The sequence below is a fragment of the Muscardinus avellanarius genome (assembly GCF_963383645.1).
Source record: "Muscardinus avellanarius genome assembly, chromosome: 22".
NCBI classification, from domain to species: Eukaryota; Metazoa; Chordata; class Mammalia; order Rodentia; family Gliridae; genus Muscardinus; species Muscardinus avellanarius.
Genome location: NC_137808.1, coordinates 6,952,815 through 6,970,298, shown reverse-complemented (window position 1 = coordinate 6,970,298; position 17,484 = coordinate 6,952,815). Strand labels below are relative to the sequence as shown.

The window sequence follows — 17,484 nt, the reverse complement described above, 5'->3', positions numbered from 1 at the left end:
CCCTACTTAATTACTTAAAAGTGTGGTGGTGCACGCCTGTAATCCCAGTCCTTGAGAGGTTGAGAAAGGAGGACTGCAGGTTGGAGGCCAGCCTCAGCAAGTAGTAAGACTCTTTTCACCTAGAGAGACCCATTTCAGAATTTAATTTAATTAATTAATTTATTTATTTATTTTATTTTTTGGTGGTACTGGGGTTCCTGGAAACCCTTCTACCTCCGGGCTACACTCCCAGACTTATTTTTATATTTATTTGGAAACAGGGTCTCTTAAGCCAGCAAGGCTGGCTTCGAACCTACGTGATCCTCCTGTCTCAGCCTCCCAAGCGCGGGGATGACAAGTGTGGGCCACCACGCCCGGCCCATTTCAGAATTTAAAAAAATACGGCTGGGGGTACAGTTTGGAGGTAGAATGCTCCCGGGTCAATCCCTAGTACCAAAAAATAAAATAAATAAAATGTTCACCTCTTTAGAGATCAGACACTTCGCTAAGCAACTTCTCCCCCCAAGTTGGTGCCTCAGTTTCCCCGTGTGGAAAACAGCCTTGCCACTGTCCGTCCTTCTCGTTATAAGCAGCACGCACTTCCGACATGTCTTCCGCAGAGCGACACCGTGCTGCCCAAGATGGAGCTCAAGAGGCAGAGTCTATACCGGCCGACTCCACAAGTCCAGAACAATGGAAACAAAGAGAACCGCCATCGCGGGGCTCAGGGTGGGGGAGGCCCTGGGCTGGCTCCCCAGGGCAAAACAAAGACAAGGCAAAACCCAGAACCATCAGCACTCTCCCAGCCAGCTCCTGGGCTTAAATAAAAACCACCACAAAGCCGCCACAACCCTTCTCCCAGCTGCGCACCAGGAATGTGCTCAAGGAAACAGTAAATCCGCCTTTTAAAACATCTCATTTCATCAATACGAGTAATAGATATAAAAAATTAACATGGGCTTATCTGTTGTGTGACCCCCAAAAGCTCATGGGTTGAAGGCTGGGGTCACCAGCTTCTGGCCCTGCTGGAGGTGGTGGAGCCTAGTGAAGGAAGGTCACTGGAGTGTGCCCCTGCAGGGGACATTGGAACACTGGACCCTTCTTGTCTCTCTCTCCATTTCCCAGCCACCATGAGGTAAACAGGCCTCCTCCACTCCTGCCATGATGTACTCTGCTGCCACAGGCCCAAAGCCACAGGGCCAAGCAATTATACTGAAACCTCTGACACTGTGCACCAAGACAAACTTCTCCCTTATTAAAAGCTGATTCTCTCTGGTATTTTGTCACAGTAACAAAGAGCTAACTAACACAACATATCCAGAAAGAATCACGTGTCCCACTTCTAAAGGTTTCTCCTTCTAAAAATTCAACAGTGCCAGAGTTTTGTGGGATTTTTTTCCCATTTGTCCCAAATTGTTTTCCAACAGGCACTCTTGACAGAATGGATCGTTCATGATGACTGTATATTACAGGTATTTCATTTAAATATTACAAGTAAGCCGGCGTGGCGGCGCACGCTTGTCATCCCCGCGCTTGGGAGGCGGAGACAGGAGGATCGCGCAGGTTCGAAGCCAGCCGCGCGCGCTGGCTTAGGAGACCCTGTTTTCAAATAAAAAAATGTAAAAATAGGTCTGGGAGTGTAGCCCAGAAGTAGAAGGGCTTCCAGGAACCCCAGTACCACCAAAATAAATAAATAAATAAATAAATAAATAAATAAATAAATAAATATTACAAGTAGCTTTTCTAAGCCCATCTTATCTGACTCTATGACAACTAAGAACAAAATTAGAGAAAGCTTAGTTTATAATCCATTATGGTTTAGGACGGATGACATTTGATTCGAACCATATTTAATATGGATCCACATAAAATTAGACATAGATCTTTGAAAAGAAAACATCACTGAGATACTAAAACGACTCTACTGCTGCTCTAGAGGGTCTTACCATATGTCTGAGACCACAGCCACTTTCTAGATTCAAGGGCAAATCTGCAAACCAAATGATCTGTCGGGCTGGGGGGTAGCTCGGAGGTCAAATGCCCCTGGGCTCCATCCCCGGTACCACACACACACAAAGTTCTTGGTAAATGGGCACTGAGTGTTGTCATTTTCAAACAGTTGTTCTAGCTTGACCTGAACCTCCTTATGCAAAGGAACACTGTCTCTGACTAAAAGGTGGGGTTTTGTTTGTGTGGTACTGAGGGTGGAACCCAGGGGCTTTTCTACCTCCGGGCTATGCTCCCAGACCTCTTTTATACTTTATTTGGAAACAGGGTCTCACTAAGTAGCTGAGGCTGGCTTCCAACTGTGCGATCCTCCTGTCTCTGCCTCCCAAGCGCTGGGATTCCAAGCGTGCGCCACCACGCCGGGCTCCAAAAAGGTGTTTTCGACTCCAAAAATTCACTTCAGAATGGCCTTGAACAAAGTAGCCGAGCCGGGCGTGGTGCTGCACCCTTCTTGTCATCCCAGCGCTCCGGAGCTGACGGGAGGACCGCGGTTCGCGGACAGCCTCGGCTACTTAGTGAGGTCCTTCACGACTCAGTGAAACCCTGTTTCAAAATAAAGAATACAAAATAGGGCTGGGGGTGTAGCTCGGAGGCAGAAGGCCCCTGGGCTCCATCATCAGTACCACAAAAGACAAAAGACAAAGCAGCTCTTCATTTTATAGGCACAGTTACAAAGCATTATGTCTGGAAATGGGGGCCGCTCCGTGTGCTTTACATGTGGGCGCATGCAATGTGCACACAAAAACATACATCTATATGTAGAGATTTACATATAGGTATCTATATATGTACACATATGTATACACATCTATCCAGTGTTTGCTCACACACACACATATGTACACAAGTGTACATACACGTCTATTTAGGGACACCCACACACATTTTTATAATATTTTCGTAATCATTGACCACCTTACTTGTTTATTCATCTGGCACTGGGGATGGAACCCAGGGTCATTCTACATCCAAGCTACACCCCCAGCCCGATTTTATTTTTATTTTTGAAACAGGGTCTCACTAGGTTGATGAGTCTCACTCCTTGCTGAGGCTGGCCTCCAACCCACAATCCTCCTGTCTCAGCCTCCCAAGTCCTGGGATTACAGGTGTGCGCCGCCATGCCGGCACGGCCGGCGAACCAGAGGCTGAATCAAGCCGGAGCTTAGAAAGCTTAATCCTTGGGCTTTATTCTAACAGGCTGTTGGTTGGATGAATTGCTACCAAACAAGAAAGAAAGCAAAGTAAGAACCAAGGAAAGCGTTCCCGAAAAAGGGTCCTCTGCGCCGCGCCGGCGTCCCTTACACCCTTCAATCCGGTTTCCCTGGCTCGGACGCACTCGTTTGGAAAAACGACCCCTCCTTTGACAATGCCCAGCCACTACCCCTGCCCTGCCACGAGACGAGGAATGCGCGAGCCCCTCTTGGGCACACGCTGGCTACAAGCGGGGAATATGTCTTTTTCCCATGGTACCAGTCATTACCATTATAGCAAATCCTGAAATGGGCAATGAATCTCAACAAGGAACAACACCTTACTATTGTCCAAAATTTCCCAGCAGGGCTAAAACTGTAAAGACTCACAATGACGAAGGTGCCGAGCGCCGGACGGCTCGCCCCTGTGGGAAAAGAGAACAAGCCGGGCACGGTGGGCGCGCACCTGCCCTCCCAGTACTTGGGAGGCTGAGATGGGAGGATCCTGGGTTCGAAGCCACCCTCTGCAGGTTAGTGAGACCCTGTTTCAAAATAAGAGAATCAAGCCGGGCATGGCGGCGCACACTTGGGAGGCGGAGATAGGAGGATCGCACAGGTTCGAAGCCAGCCGCGCTGGCTTAAGAGATCCTGTTTCCAAATAATAATAAAAAAAAAAGTATAAAATAGGTCTGGGAGTGTAGCCCAGAGGTAGAAGGGTTTCCAGGAACCCCAGTACCACCAAGAAAGAAAGAAAAGGAAGGAAGGAAGGAAGGAAAAGAAATGTGTACATATGTCTACAAAAGGCTTGTATGGAGGTTGTACACAGAGGGGATGTGCTTGACACTGCTGGACTGGACACCTAAAAATGGTTAAAACATCCTGTGCATGTTTCGATCAGTAAAAACTGTTCAGAGCATCTGTATCCCTAGAGTTGAAAACCTGAAACAACACGAATGCCCATCAGTCTTGGAAGAGATAAGCCAGCTGTGATGCGCTCACATGGCGGACTATAATGTGACAAGATAAAAGACCTATAAAGCAATACAGAGGATTCTCAAAAATAATACACGAGGGCACGAGAGTCAGTGAGAAGGTGGATCCGAGCGACTCTGGATATGGAAGTCACGAGCAGGGCACACTCACTTATGGCTGCCGAGGTCAAGGTTGCGGCTGGGGGGAAGGAGGTGCGCGCTGCCCGGAGAGGGAGTGTGGGAGCTCAGGGCGATGGGCGTGCATTACATCCTGATCCGCGTGCTCAGCCCAGATCGAAAGGTATGAACCGTTAAATATTAATAAGTAAAAAAAAAATATAGAGGCCAGTTTGAATATCCCAAGTTCAACCACACACAACCAAAATTTAAGTCATCCTGATTTCCCCAAAAGCTAGGCTTAAACAAAATGCGACTTTTTTGCCAGGCGTGGTGGCGCATGCTTGTAATCCCAGCATTGGGGAGGCTGAGACCAAAGGATCGCGGTTCGCGGCCAGCCTCAGCTACTTATTAGCGAGGCCCTCTGCAACTCAGTGAGACTCGGTTTCAAAACAAAGAATAAAAAATTGGGCAGGGGCTGTAGCTCAGAGGTCAAATGCCCCTGGGTTCCATCCCCAGACCTGCAAAAAAAAAAAGTGACTTTTTTTTGGGGGGGTGGTATTGGGGATGGAACCCTTCTACCTCCAGGCTACACTCCCAGACCTATTTTATATATTTTTTATTATTTGTTAACAGGGTCTCTTACGCCAGCGCGGCTGGCTTCGAACCTGCGCGATCCTCCTGTCTCCGCCTCCCAAGCGCGGGGATTACAAGCGTGTGCCACCACACGCCGCTTATTCTTTGAGACAGGGTCTCACTGAGTTGCGGAGGGCCTCACTAAGTAGCTGAGGCTGGCTGCGAACCACAATCCTCCCGTCTTAGCCTCCCAGATGCACCACCATTCCTGGCTCAAAATGTAGGAACTGGCTCTCAAGGGCTGGCCAGAGTAGTTCAGGAACACCCAATTAACACGACTTCTTGAGCTTTGCTTTTTCTTTTTTTTTGGGGGGTGGGGACAGTACTAAGGATTGAACCTGAGGTGTTCTACCACTGAGCCAGCCCTTTTTATTTTTTATTTTGAAAAAATCTCCCTAAGTCACCCGGGCTAGCCTTGAACTTGCAATCCTCCTGCCTCAGCCTACTAAACTGCTGGGATTGAAGTAACAAGCCACCACTCCTAGCTCTCAGCCTTAAAAAAAAATATCCATGGTATTTCCTCACTGTAAATACATATCATTTATAAGAATCCAAAGGAAATATATATATATATATATATATATATATATATATATATATATATATATATATGCATTAGTAGCATCCAGGGGCATTCTATCTCTAAGCTGCATCCCTAGCCCTAGTTTTTAAATTTTTATTTTGAAACACGACCTCTCACTCGGTTGATGAAAGTCTCACTATTTGCTGAGGCTGTCCTCCAACCTATGATCCTCTTGTCTCAGCCTCCCAAGTACTGGGATCACAAGCATGCACCACCAAGGCCTGGCGAGGTCACCCCTTAAAAACACAAAGATGAGCCAGGCGTGGTGGCGCACGCTTGTCATCCCAGCACTCGGGAGGCCGAGACTGGAGGATCATAGTTTGAGGACAGCCTCGGCTACTTAGTGAGGCCCTGTGCAACTCAGTGAGACCCTGTTTCAAGATAAAGAATAAAAAATAGGGCTGAGGGTGTAGCTCGGAGGTAGAATGCTCCTGGGTCCCATCCCCAGCTCTGCAAAAAATAAAAATAAAAATAAGCCGGGCGTGGTGGCGCACGCTTGTAATCCCCGCGCTTGGGAGGCAGAGACAGGAGGATGCGCAGGTTCGAAGCCAGCCGCGCGCGCTGGCTTAGGAGACCCTGTTTCCAAAATAAAAATGTAAAAGTAGGTCTAGGAGTGTAGCCCGGAGGTAGAAGGGCTTCCAGGAACCCCAGTACCACCAAAATTGCCTGGAGGTAGAAGGGCTTCCAGGAACCCCAGTACCACCAAAAATAAAAAAATAAAAAAATAAAATAAAATAAAGACATAAAGACACAAAGATGGTCAATACTTTTGTTAACGTTAGTTCCCAATAGAACGGGATGGGAATAAACTGAGGTGATCTCCTCTACAAATACAGCTAAGAGATCAGGTAGAAGGTCCTATACTTGTAAGAGAAACCTTTTAAGGTTTCCTTACTAGACTCTTAAAGCTCCCCCCAGCCCGTAAGTCCAGAGAACAAGTAAATCACCCATTCAAATCTGTGTTCTCAAGTTGGAAAATAAAGCAGGTGCTTTAAAGTTCAGATCGAATTATTTTAAACAGTATTCCACTAACAGAGGCCCCCAGGGTCACGCCACTTTCTCTAACCTGAGATTATCTTTCCTTTGCCCGTTCCTGGTGTCTCCCTGCTAGACTGAACTCCTTAGAGCCCGGGGCTCCTGCTGTCCATTTTAGTAACAGATGTAACCCTGGCACATACAACAGCGCCGCCTGCGCCTGTAACAGACATGAGATCCCTTCCTGTAAATGAGGGGCGCGTTTCACAGGCGGCTCAGAGGCAAGTGACCGGAAGGCGGGCTCGGTGGGGCGGCCCCTCGCCACCCACCTGCCCGCTGCACCTCTGCTGCGGGCCCTGGGTTCACGGCCTCCCGCCCGCTCTAAGCACATCCTGTGGGCTGAGGAGCGCTTCCGAGGAGATGCCTCTGTGCGGTGCTTCTGGACACCTGGGGAGGAGCCCGCTGAGGGGGAGGACGGAGGGCAAGGGCCAGAGAGGGGCGCGGCTGGATGCGAAGGGCCAGGCGGCAGAAATGAGTGAGAGGGAGGCTCGGGGGCACAGAGGAAGCCCAGAAGGGGCCATGATAGAGGTGGGCGTCCGGTGTAAGATGGTTACGGTCATGGAGAAGACTGAGGGACCCGGGCGAGAGAAGAGCTCCAGGACCCCTCAGCGCCCTCGGCCCTCCACCCGAGGCGACTCTCGCCCGGAGCATCTCAGACCCCCTGTCCCACATCTTATTTATTGGTATCTCAGCAGCGGCCTCTCCTCTGAGCTCGGGCCCAACTTTCTAACACTGAGCTCTTCCTTGAGATCGCGAGGGACTTCCAGCTCAGGATCTCAGGAACCAAGCCCGCGCCCTCACCCCAGGACGCGGCCTGCTTCTGGGCTCCTGGGCTCTGGCCCGGCTGCCTGTTGGAGCTGCGGGCCCCAGAGGTGCCGTCTCTCTCCTCCTCTGCCTCTGCCCTCGCCGGCCTGCCTGTTGGTCTTCTCCCTTAGCATCTTGTAGACGGCCTCTCTTCTTTCCCTGACAACTACCATCTTTCACCTGAGCCAGCACAAGTCTTCCTCTACTCTCCCGCCTCGGGCTGAGTTGGTTTCATTTTGAAACACAGTCTCGCAAAGTTGCCGCAGCTGGCCTTAAACCTTTGATTCCTCTGCCTGAGCCTTCCAAGTACCTGCGGGCAGGCTCCCTCCTATTTCTATGTCATCTCTAATCTTTTCCAACCCATTCTCCGATGGCAATGACGGTTTGCTTTTAATGCTCGCCAGGCCAGGCGTGGCGGCGCACACTTGTAATGCCAGTGCTTGGGAGGCTGAAACGGGAGGATCGCGGTTCACGGACAGCCTCAGCTACTCGGCGAGGGAGGCCCTTTGCAACTTAGACCCTGTTTCAAAATAAGGAACAGAAAAGAAACTAGGGCTGGGGGTGTAGCTTGGAGGAAGAATGCCCCTGGGTTCCACCCTTAGTACCGAAAAAATAAAAAATAAAAATAAAAACGTTCATCAGCCTGTCTTGCTTATTCATTCATTCATTTATTTATTTATTATATTTTGGGGTGGTACTAGGGGTAGAACCCAGAGGCTTTTTACCTCTGGGCTATACTCTCAGACCTATTTTTATACTTTATTTGGAAACAGGGCCTCACGAAGTTGCTGAGAGCCTCACCAAGTAGCTGAGGCTGGCTTCGAACCTGCGCCGTCCTCCTGTCTCACAAGCGTGCGCCACCACGCCCAACCGTCTTGCTCTTTTAAACCCTCCTAACCCACCTAGGACCCCAACAAAAGCCCTGCTGAGAGATGGGGCTTGCTGGCACCTCCCTCCCAAGGAAGGAGGCGCTCGGTTAAGTATTCAGGCCAAGGGAGGCAAGAGTTTTAAGAGTCTGGGAGGAGCCAGCACCAAGAGACAGACCAACAAAATCCTAATTTGAACTCACAACTAGGATATCGCTTGGCGATCTGTCCTCCGAAGCCATGGGGCCGCGGGAGCAGCCACCGGATGGCGGTGCGTGCGCCGGAATATCACACCAAACCCCAGGAACACGTACAATCAACACCAAACCCCAGGAACACGTACAATCAGCACATTAATTTAAAAAAAAAAAAGCTTTAAAATCAGTTTTAAAAAGAAATCAGTTGAAACCAGGCTTGTTGGAGCACGCTTGTCATCCCAGCATTTTGGAGGCTGAGACAGGAGGATCGCGGCTCATGGACAGCCTCGGCTACTTAGTGAGGCCTTTGCAACTCAGTGAGACCCTGTTTCAAAATAAAGAATAAAAATAAAGCTGGGGGTGTAGCTCGGAGGAGAATGCCCCTGGGTTCCATCCCCAGTACCACAATCAATCAATCAATCAATCAATCAGTCAATCCATACAAATCAGCTGAGAGCAAGCAGACTACAGCGAAAATGGACAGAAAGGTAAAGTTGGCCGCCGCCTTCTAATAACATAGATGGCAACAAAGAGTCTTAAGGACTGGAAGGGAAAGGAGGATTCAGGCAAGCCCTTGTTCTTGGTTTAGAGTTGGGAGAGATCTGTGTATGCACACAGCAAGGGAAGAAGCAGGAGAGGAAGAAGGCCAAGCTGGAAACCAAGTCGATCCCCCAGCAAGTCCCTGGGCGCGAAGCGATGGCACAGCCCTTCCCAGAGCCGGGGAGAAGACGGCGGGCGAGAGCGGGCGATCTACAGCTCCTCGCGCTCTACGGGATGGTCCTCCTCCATCCCCTCGTCGCCGCCGACAAGCGAGAGCCAGGCGAAGGTTCTCACTCAACACCAGGAGCCAGGCTGGGCGAGCCTCTGGCGCTGGTGTGAAGCCTGTCACAGAAAGACGCCTCCCGCCCTGGTCTCAGGACCCAGTGGTCCTGCTCACCCGAGCGGCGCTGGGGAGCCTTCCGCAGGTCTTAGGCTGAGGCTGACTGCTATTTGCCGTCCTCCTGCCTTCGACTCAAAGCTTGGGATGGCTGTCACTTCGTACTCCTTAACTAGCGCCCAAATCACTCTCAGGGGTGAAAATGCAAGCATTAGCAGGTGGGTCGTGGCTTTTCAGCAGGAAAATAAAACAAGGGTTCTTTGTGGGGTCAGCTGATGGCTTATCATTTGTTCATCAGAAAAACAACAGTTTACAGGGACTCGAATAGTAAAAATGGAAGAAAATGGGTAATGGGGAAAAGCTACTGAACTGACATCAAACTTTTAATGAATCCCTGTCACCTGAATACTCCTGGCATTGATGGAAGATGTGTTTATTTTCAAAGGGGTGAAAAATGTCCAGAAATGTGCACTCATCACCCCCTTAGCTGTTATCAGGAAAGAAATACAGACACTGTCCAGCTGGATTGTGGGTAGTGTAAACAACTCTGCTAAATTGCTTGGCAGGGCACATCTGTAGCCAGCCATTAAATTCTGGAATCCATTTTATTTAAATCGAATCATTAGCCAAGAAGAATTAATAGGCAACTATTTTCATGCAAAACATGTAAAAGAGAAAACCAAGAGCAAGCCATATGGATAATTCTTTTTCATTCATAATTTAGAGGGTGCATAATGCCGACTCTTGTTCCAGATATTTGGTGCTCGCTAACAGCCACCTCTACACAATGTCGAGCATTGTTTGGACACTGGAGCAATTTAAGCTTTTTCTGTGTATCCAAAAGTCCCTGCTCTAGCATCCAAAAAACCCTGGCACTATCACAAGGTTGACTTGTAGCAAGTCTCAGCCTTAAGCAAACTGCTTATTAATGCAGAATTAAAGCTGCCGCTCAGACCCTGATTGAGCCACACACCTCCAGACGTGCGCCGCCACTTTGCACGCCCCAGAATGGTGCAGAATTTTCCTGACACACAATTTTCCATACCGGCAGGGGTGGTGGGAGGGCTTTACCAGGTGGTGAGGAATGTGAAGGAAATAGTAGCTGAAAACAACAGCTCGGGAGAGGAGCGCCATGAGCTCTATTTAATAAGCAGTGTCGCAGCAGGTGACTGTCAAGAACACGGGGGGCGTTTGTGTGATTCCACAGCCGAGCTCCCCCTCGCTCCGCTCGGAGGCCACTGGATTCCCAGGGAGCAGGCAGCCTCGGAGGACCTTCCCACTCTCCCAAGAGAACTTACCAGGGCTGAGGGCGTGGCCCCGCGGCAGAGCACGCGCTCAGCGCGTGTACAAGTCCCTGGGTTCAGTCCCCGGCACCGAAATAAAAAGATGGCATTCAAGGTAGTTTCAATTATTTAGAGCTCGGCAAAATTTTTAAAATCGGACAAAACAAATTGCCCGTGTTTTGTTTAGAGTTACGTAGAGGGTAAAGATATAAAGGAAAGCAGTTTCCAACTGAGATAACTTCGTGGGTCTGGGAGGCATGTTGATCAAGAGAAGAGGCAATACGTTATTTTGTGATCTGGCCATGGTTCCAAGGTTGTTCTTTTTTTTTTAATAGTAAGGTACACATATGTTCTATCCATTTTTCTTTACGTACAAAGTATTTCATAACAAAAAATGCTGTGTGTGCAAGGGAGGAAGGGGAGGAGAAGAGGGAGGGGAGAGGCTCCTGACACATTCCACAGCTGACACATTCCAGGTATCCCTTACACGCGTAAGAGAATGGATCGTGAGTAACACAAGGATAGTGATGCATCTTCTCTGAGCCCTCATTAAATATATTTCAGTTGGTTACATTTACTGACATCTTTGCAAATGAACCCGGTGAAATGTTAAGCCTTTGGAAAGGTCATATAAATAGCGACAAGCTTGAGAGAACTGTAAGAACAGATTTTTTATTTTATCTAGGGTAAATAAACACTTTCAACTGGTAGTGATTCACATCAGGGTTAAAACATATTTTATATACAATGCTCTTAAATAATCTACAGAACTCTGGGAGGTGGGGTGCAGAAGAGAGGGCAAGACAGGCAAGAGAAACAATTCCCCCAAAACTTAGCAGAATGTGCAATGTTTGGGAGGGGGGAAAAAAAGAAGAAAGCTTGGGCAAGCTGCGGGGGGGGGGGTGGGTGGTTAGAATCATTTTCAGGCTCCACTTTTTAAAATAAGCACCAATGATCATATTCGGGGGAGGGCCCTAACACAGGAGGTTGTTTATAAAACAAAAGGGGGGCAGGGCAGGGCCTCTTTTCAACTACAAACTTCTATTAGATAATTACCATGAGCTAAATATGCAGCTCACAGACACCATTAAATACAAGTCGCCCTAGAATACACATGAGATGCAGGGAGGTGAGACAGATACAGCCAGCAACGCGCCCTGGTAAGACTGGTTTTATGTGTTTGTTATCGGGGAGGCACTAAACCTGGAACTCATTTCTGCATGACAGAATCCAGTGTTCTGCGGCACCCACACAGTCAAGCAGAACCACACAGAGGCTCCGAGGCCCCTCATAGCCCGCAGGGATTTCTCTGTATCTTTATGGCACATTTTTTAAAAATGGCCACGGCCACAAATCCAAGCACCCCTGCGATGGAGCCAGCGGGAGGAGGAAGGACGACGAATCTGCCGTCCACAGCGAGCCAACCCTGGGCTCGGGGAGAGGGACCACCGCCAAGTAAAACAACCCTTCCAGAAGGGGCCGAGAAGCCAGGGCGGGAGCTGGATGGAAGAAGGCCACGACCACGCCTTCCCCTCTCGGGCTGCAATCAGAAGGAACGCTGGCTGGGCCGGCTCCCTCCCACAGGCCTCCCGGGCTCACCTGGGCATGTTTTATTTACCGAGCTCCTCTCTCCCTCCCCCACCCCGCCCCTGTGAAATACTGAAGGGAAATGGATTTCCACCGCAAAACAGTTACAGATGTCCCACAGTGGAATACAGCCACATCAAGCGCTTGATTCGCAGGGCTGGGCCCCGCGGCCACGCAAAGGGCTCTGCTTTTGGCCTTTCCCCTCTCTGTGCCCAAGGCTCCCGAGCTGCCCGGCTCCGTAGACAAAGAACAATGGGACCGGGCTCCATTAAACTGCTGGTGGTTGGACTCACAGAAAACAAGAGGTTCCCTCTCCCGGCCTCCCAGGCTCTCACCACACACTGCAACGTTCGAGTGAGCCCACTTTCTATACAGATTAAAAAAGAAATCTAACATGACAGTTGTCTGGTGAAGCAATCATAACTGTTCTGAAACAGTGTTCTGAGGAACACAAAATACTCCTAAGCTTTGCGACGATCACACGATGCAATTTATTCTTACTTTCTCCCAATATAAATCACACTACAAAATTAAGAGGAGAGAATTCTTCTACCAAATTACACGCGAATGGCTCTTAACCCATAATTAAAGTATCATGAATAGCAGCTTACAGCCACAGCCGACCATGAGCACATTTATTAGGCCCTAAGTTTTCGGCACCAAGTAATTCTGTAAATATAACCGTCGGCCATGTTGCACAGAGCCAGCGGTAACCAGCTCCCTGTTCCCTGGGGGGCTCACTCTCCGGGCCTCCTCCTCGCACACTAAGTTCCCGCTTGCACAGACCGGGAACCTCAGCGAGGTGGGTCCTTCACAGTTACCATCACCCACTCTTCCCAGAGCATCACCGCCACTTTGGAACTTGGACCAATCACAGCACCAAGGCCGGGAGAGCGGAGGCTGTGCCCTGGAGGCCGGCATATTGCCCCTGTGCAGGGGCGGGGAGGGCGGCCAGGCAGGAGCACGGCCCCCACGGCAAGGAACTAACGACTCAAGGAGACATGACACCCAATGATCTCAAGCAGCAGCAACAGACAAAATGGAGTGTGGTGGTTAAAGCTGAGTGTGGTGCCGGGCGTGGAGGCGCACGCTTGTAATTCCCGCGCTTGGGAGGCGGAGACAGGAGGGTCACGCAGGTTCGAAGCCAGCCGCACTGGCTTAAGAGACCCTGTTTCCAAATAAATAATATAAAAAAATGGTCTGGGAGTGTAGCCCGGAGGTAGAAGGGTTTCCAGGAACCCCAGTACCACCAAAAAAAAAAAAAAAAAAAACACCTGAGTGTGGTGGTACACGCCTGTAATCTTAATACTAGGGAGGTAGAGGCAGGAGGATTGCAGGTTTGAGGCCCGCCTCTACAAATTTACTGAGACCCTTAACAACTTGAGAGTGATCCTGTTTCAAAGTTTAAAAAAAAAAATCAGAAGGGCTAGGGGTGTTGCTTGGAGGTCGAAGACTACTGGGTTCAATCCCTAGTACCAAAAAGGAGGGGAGAAACTGAACAGACAAGACACTCTGGGCCTCAGGTTCCTTGACAAAAACAAGCGAAAGTATCAGATGATGTCTGAGACCCTGAACAGCTCTGAGGCATCAGATAATTGGAGGGTGCGGGATAGACTATAATTAGGCGCTAAATTACACAGCAGCCTTTCCGAGGGCGCTGCTTTGAGCCGGCCTCAGTTTCAAAGCGCTTCCAGAGTGCAGGCACGTGGTGGTCACTAAGGCAGCCGGCCCTGCCTGCAGGAGGCTGCCAGCCAGCCTTCCACCGGGGCTCGCTCATAAGGAAATAAATACGACTGATCTGGCCTATAATCTTTTTCTGGAGACCGGGCAAATCTGGGCTTCCTGTGGCTGTGCCTAGAACAAGAAGGGGTGCCCGGGATGGAGCCCTTGGCCACGGCGGCGATAAATCAGAAGGCTTCTGCCATGCAGGGGCCCGGCTCGTCTGCTCACCATTAGTGAGGGCAGCTGGTTCCCAGAAGTTAGCCAGACTCGAGATTCACCTATCTTCTCCTGGCCTAGCCCAACACTCCTCCTCTCCACACCTGCTCGTCGTGGCCAGCCCCTGCCCCCCCCCCATTCTCTTTTCAATTCTACTTTGCAGACCACTCTGGTGAGAGGCGGGTACCTGGGAGGCCGCATCTGAGGATGGATTCGCGTAGGGGGGGGTGCCCTCCCTGCACCAGGTTCAAAAGCCCAGCACCAAATAGAACAGGATAAAATCTAGCGTAGATTCTTTGAAGCAGAATCCAGGAAGGCCTTACGTGCCACAGGACAACTGGCTGGAAAGGCCAATTGGCCTACAAGTTGCTAGAGAGAATAAAGAATGACGGCGAAGACACCGCTGGTTTCATGGAGCTCTGAGAGCTGTGTCTGCTACAGCCAAGGAGAATGGTACCACTAACCTGGAAAATAAAGCAACACCCATCTCCATCGTAATCTTAGGAGCTGGGCGGTCAGGAAATTAGCATGTCCCTCATTCGAAGGCACAGGAGGCTCGCCTGCCCGCGCCCTAAAGGAAACTGGACGCCGCTGCCTGCCAACCATGCGTTTCGTTTTTCAAATAACTTCCCCTGGAATGCTGGGGACCTGATATGGTCCAAAGGAATCTTCTCAGTACGCTGGATTGAAACGAAGAACTGTTCCAACTTTTCTTACGGGGAGAAAAAAAAAATCCCACGTCTGATCTGTGCCACCTTCTAAGCTGTTTACTGTTCTGACCAGATAGGTGCCATGTTCACGCCAGGTAACCTCCCGGCCCTCACAGCTCACGCCCAACAGAACTCACATTCTACTGTCCCTTTCTTTATTTCCTGTGTTAGGTGTTTTGGTCTTAAAATAATGTTAACTTTCATAATAAAGAAAAGAGAAGCAGATGTTTAAACCAAGCAGACGTTATCCTATTATCCTGTCTACCTACTTGACTTTCAAAAGCAAAGTTTCTTCCTACCAAATGACGGGGTAGATTAGTGAAAAAACCCTTACAGCCACCTCTTGTCTGGACAGGCCTTCCAGAGCCCGCCCCTCACCCCATCTCCAAAGGGAGACACAAAAAATTAATTTGGTATCAATTTCCCAACAAGCCTTCTATTTCTCTCGTAAGCTGGTCACTGGGTTCTGTTTCGGTTTTTATTATTTATTTATTTATTTATTTGTTGCAGTACAGGGGATATATATATATATTGTGGGGGGGGGGTCTAATGGAACCCAGGGACATTCGACCTCTGGGCTATACCCTCAACTCTCTCTCCATATATATTTTAGGGGGGAATCTAATAGAACCCAGGGACATTCAACCTCCGAGCTACACCCTGTGCCCTATTTTTCATTCTTTTTTTTTTTTAAACAGGGTCTCACTGAGTTGCGGAGGGCCTCACTAAGTAGCTGAGGTTGTCTGCGAACCGCGATCCTCCTGTCTCAGCCTCCCCAATGCTGGGATGACAAGCGTGGGCCACCACGCCTTAAAGTATCTAAAATTACAAAGGTAACAGAAATTGCCTTAAAAGTTTCTATTTATTGGTCACCAAGGAGGAGTGAGAGGGAAAGTTTCCCCAAACTAATAACAAAATGTTAACTTCCTTGGGAAAGGAGCCCCATCACCTGCTTCCGGTATCAACTTTTTGAAATTAGTGACTTTCGATGGGACTTCACACTGAAGATTCAGAGAAAGCAAGTCACCTAAGTCACTAGAACAACGATGATAATAATAACACAACTACCCAAACCTCTAAACACGATATCCTTACCCAGAGTTAAATGGGGGGGGGGGGGAAGCGAAGAAAACAGACCTGGAGTTTTCCCATGAAAAGCACAAGTGAATCGGCCCCCTCCCCCAACTTTTGTTGCTGCTGGCTTTTTTTTCTAGAGAAACTTCCAGTTTACTGTGGGAGAGAACATGGAAACTGCCCCTGCTGAATCAGAAAGGAGCTGTTTCCCGGACTTGTCTGTGGTTATAACAGCAAAGGCTCTTCCTGCCCAGCTGACTTCCCCGAGATTCCGCTCGGGCCACTCAAACCCAAGGCCATGACCACTTTTTCAAATCGCACGTAGATAATGTTTCTAAAGATTAAGAAATAACTTCTCTCTCCGCACTAATCTCGGAGACAGCTTGAAACACTAAGAGGCACAGAGGAGACACCCAGGGTTACTGGGAGGAGGGAGAATTCCAAACCAGTTCGGGGGTTCTTTTTTAAACTTTTTTTTTCTGCTCATTTTAGCATTCCAGCTGGTGTGTTGTATAATCGCTTCCACAAGGGACCCGAGTGTAGACGGAACCAGCCTCGATGTCAGGGCTGTACAGGAAACGGGGACCCAGACAAAGAGCCGGCCTGTACTCGGTGACTCGGGTGCCCTTCCGGCCCCCAAAAGGGATAAAAAGTCCTTCATCGTCTGGGACAATCACTCTCCAAAGCAAAAATTCACTGTAACTTTTTGTTCCCCCACGACATGAAAATCCAAAGCGCTGTTGGAATACAAACACGAGTCCTGTAGACGGTGGCGTGTTTAAAAATAAGTAGGCAAGGCCCCTCCTCTCCCCTCCTCCCAGTCCCAGACACCGACATGTTTAATTTTTACTTGGGCCCTGGAAATTCTTCCCCTAAAATAAATACTAACGGAATTACAAAGAAACAAAACGAATTTGGAAGGAAACGTAGAAAGTTAACGCTGTAAAGGGTAGGCTGCCGGCGTAAAGCAAACTTCCAACAGCTTAGATTTCCCGGCCTCCTCCTCCAGCCACCACCTGGGGAACCCTCCCCGGCTAAGGCACAAACTTTATATTCCAAGTACATCATCAACATTTGCCTGCCTGCCTGCCTGCCTGCCTTTCTTCCTTCCTTCCTTCCTCCCCCACCCCCCGCAGTACTGAAACTCAGTGAGACCCTATTTCAAAACACTCTTGGGAAGAGAAGACACAGCTCAGAAGGTAACAGGAACCCAGAGAGGAGGAGTGGCCGCTGCACAAGCAGCAGGTCGGGGGTTCCGGGCGGGACCGGCTACCTTCATAGCACAGGATGGCGACGTTGTTGTTCATCTTGTCCAGGTACTGGTAGTTCAACAGGTCCATCTTCATCAACAGCATTTATCGGGATAGCAAAGAAAACCAGCCCTTTGCTTTCGCCGCAAAAAAGAAAGTTTTCCAAATTCAACTGTTGCTCAGAAGCTCCTGGCTCTCCTCTTAAACTTCACAAAGACTGAGGCCCGGCCTCGGATGATCAAAACAATGTTTGTAAAAGTGAAAAACAAAAATGCGTGTATACGCGCGCTCGCTCACACACACACACACACACACACACACACACACACACACACACAATCAGACTCACACAAAACCCTTCAAGGGTTTGCTGGTAGACG

At 49.3% G+C, this 17,484-nt stretch overlaps 1 protein-coding gene across 1 annotated transcript in view; it reads right to left on the bottom strand.

Annotated features, from left to right (window-relative positions):
- Window positions 1–17,209, bottom strand: part of VGLL4 (vestigial like family member 4) — a gene marked incomplete at both ends in the record, with an annotated part of 63,041 nt that extends 45,832 nt beyond the window's left edge. The window contains 1 exon segment of the mRNA XM_080718081.1: window positions 17,128–17,209. Coding sequence (XP_080574207.1) covers window positions 17,128–17,209 — 82 coding nt within the window.
- Between the last annotated feature and the right edge of the window lie 275 nt (window positions 17,210–17,484).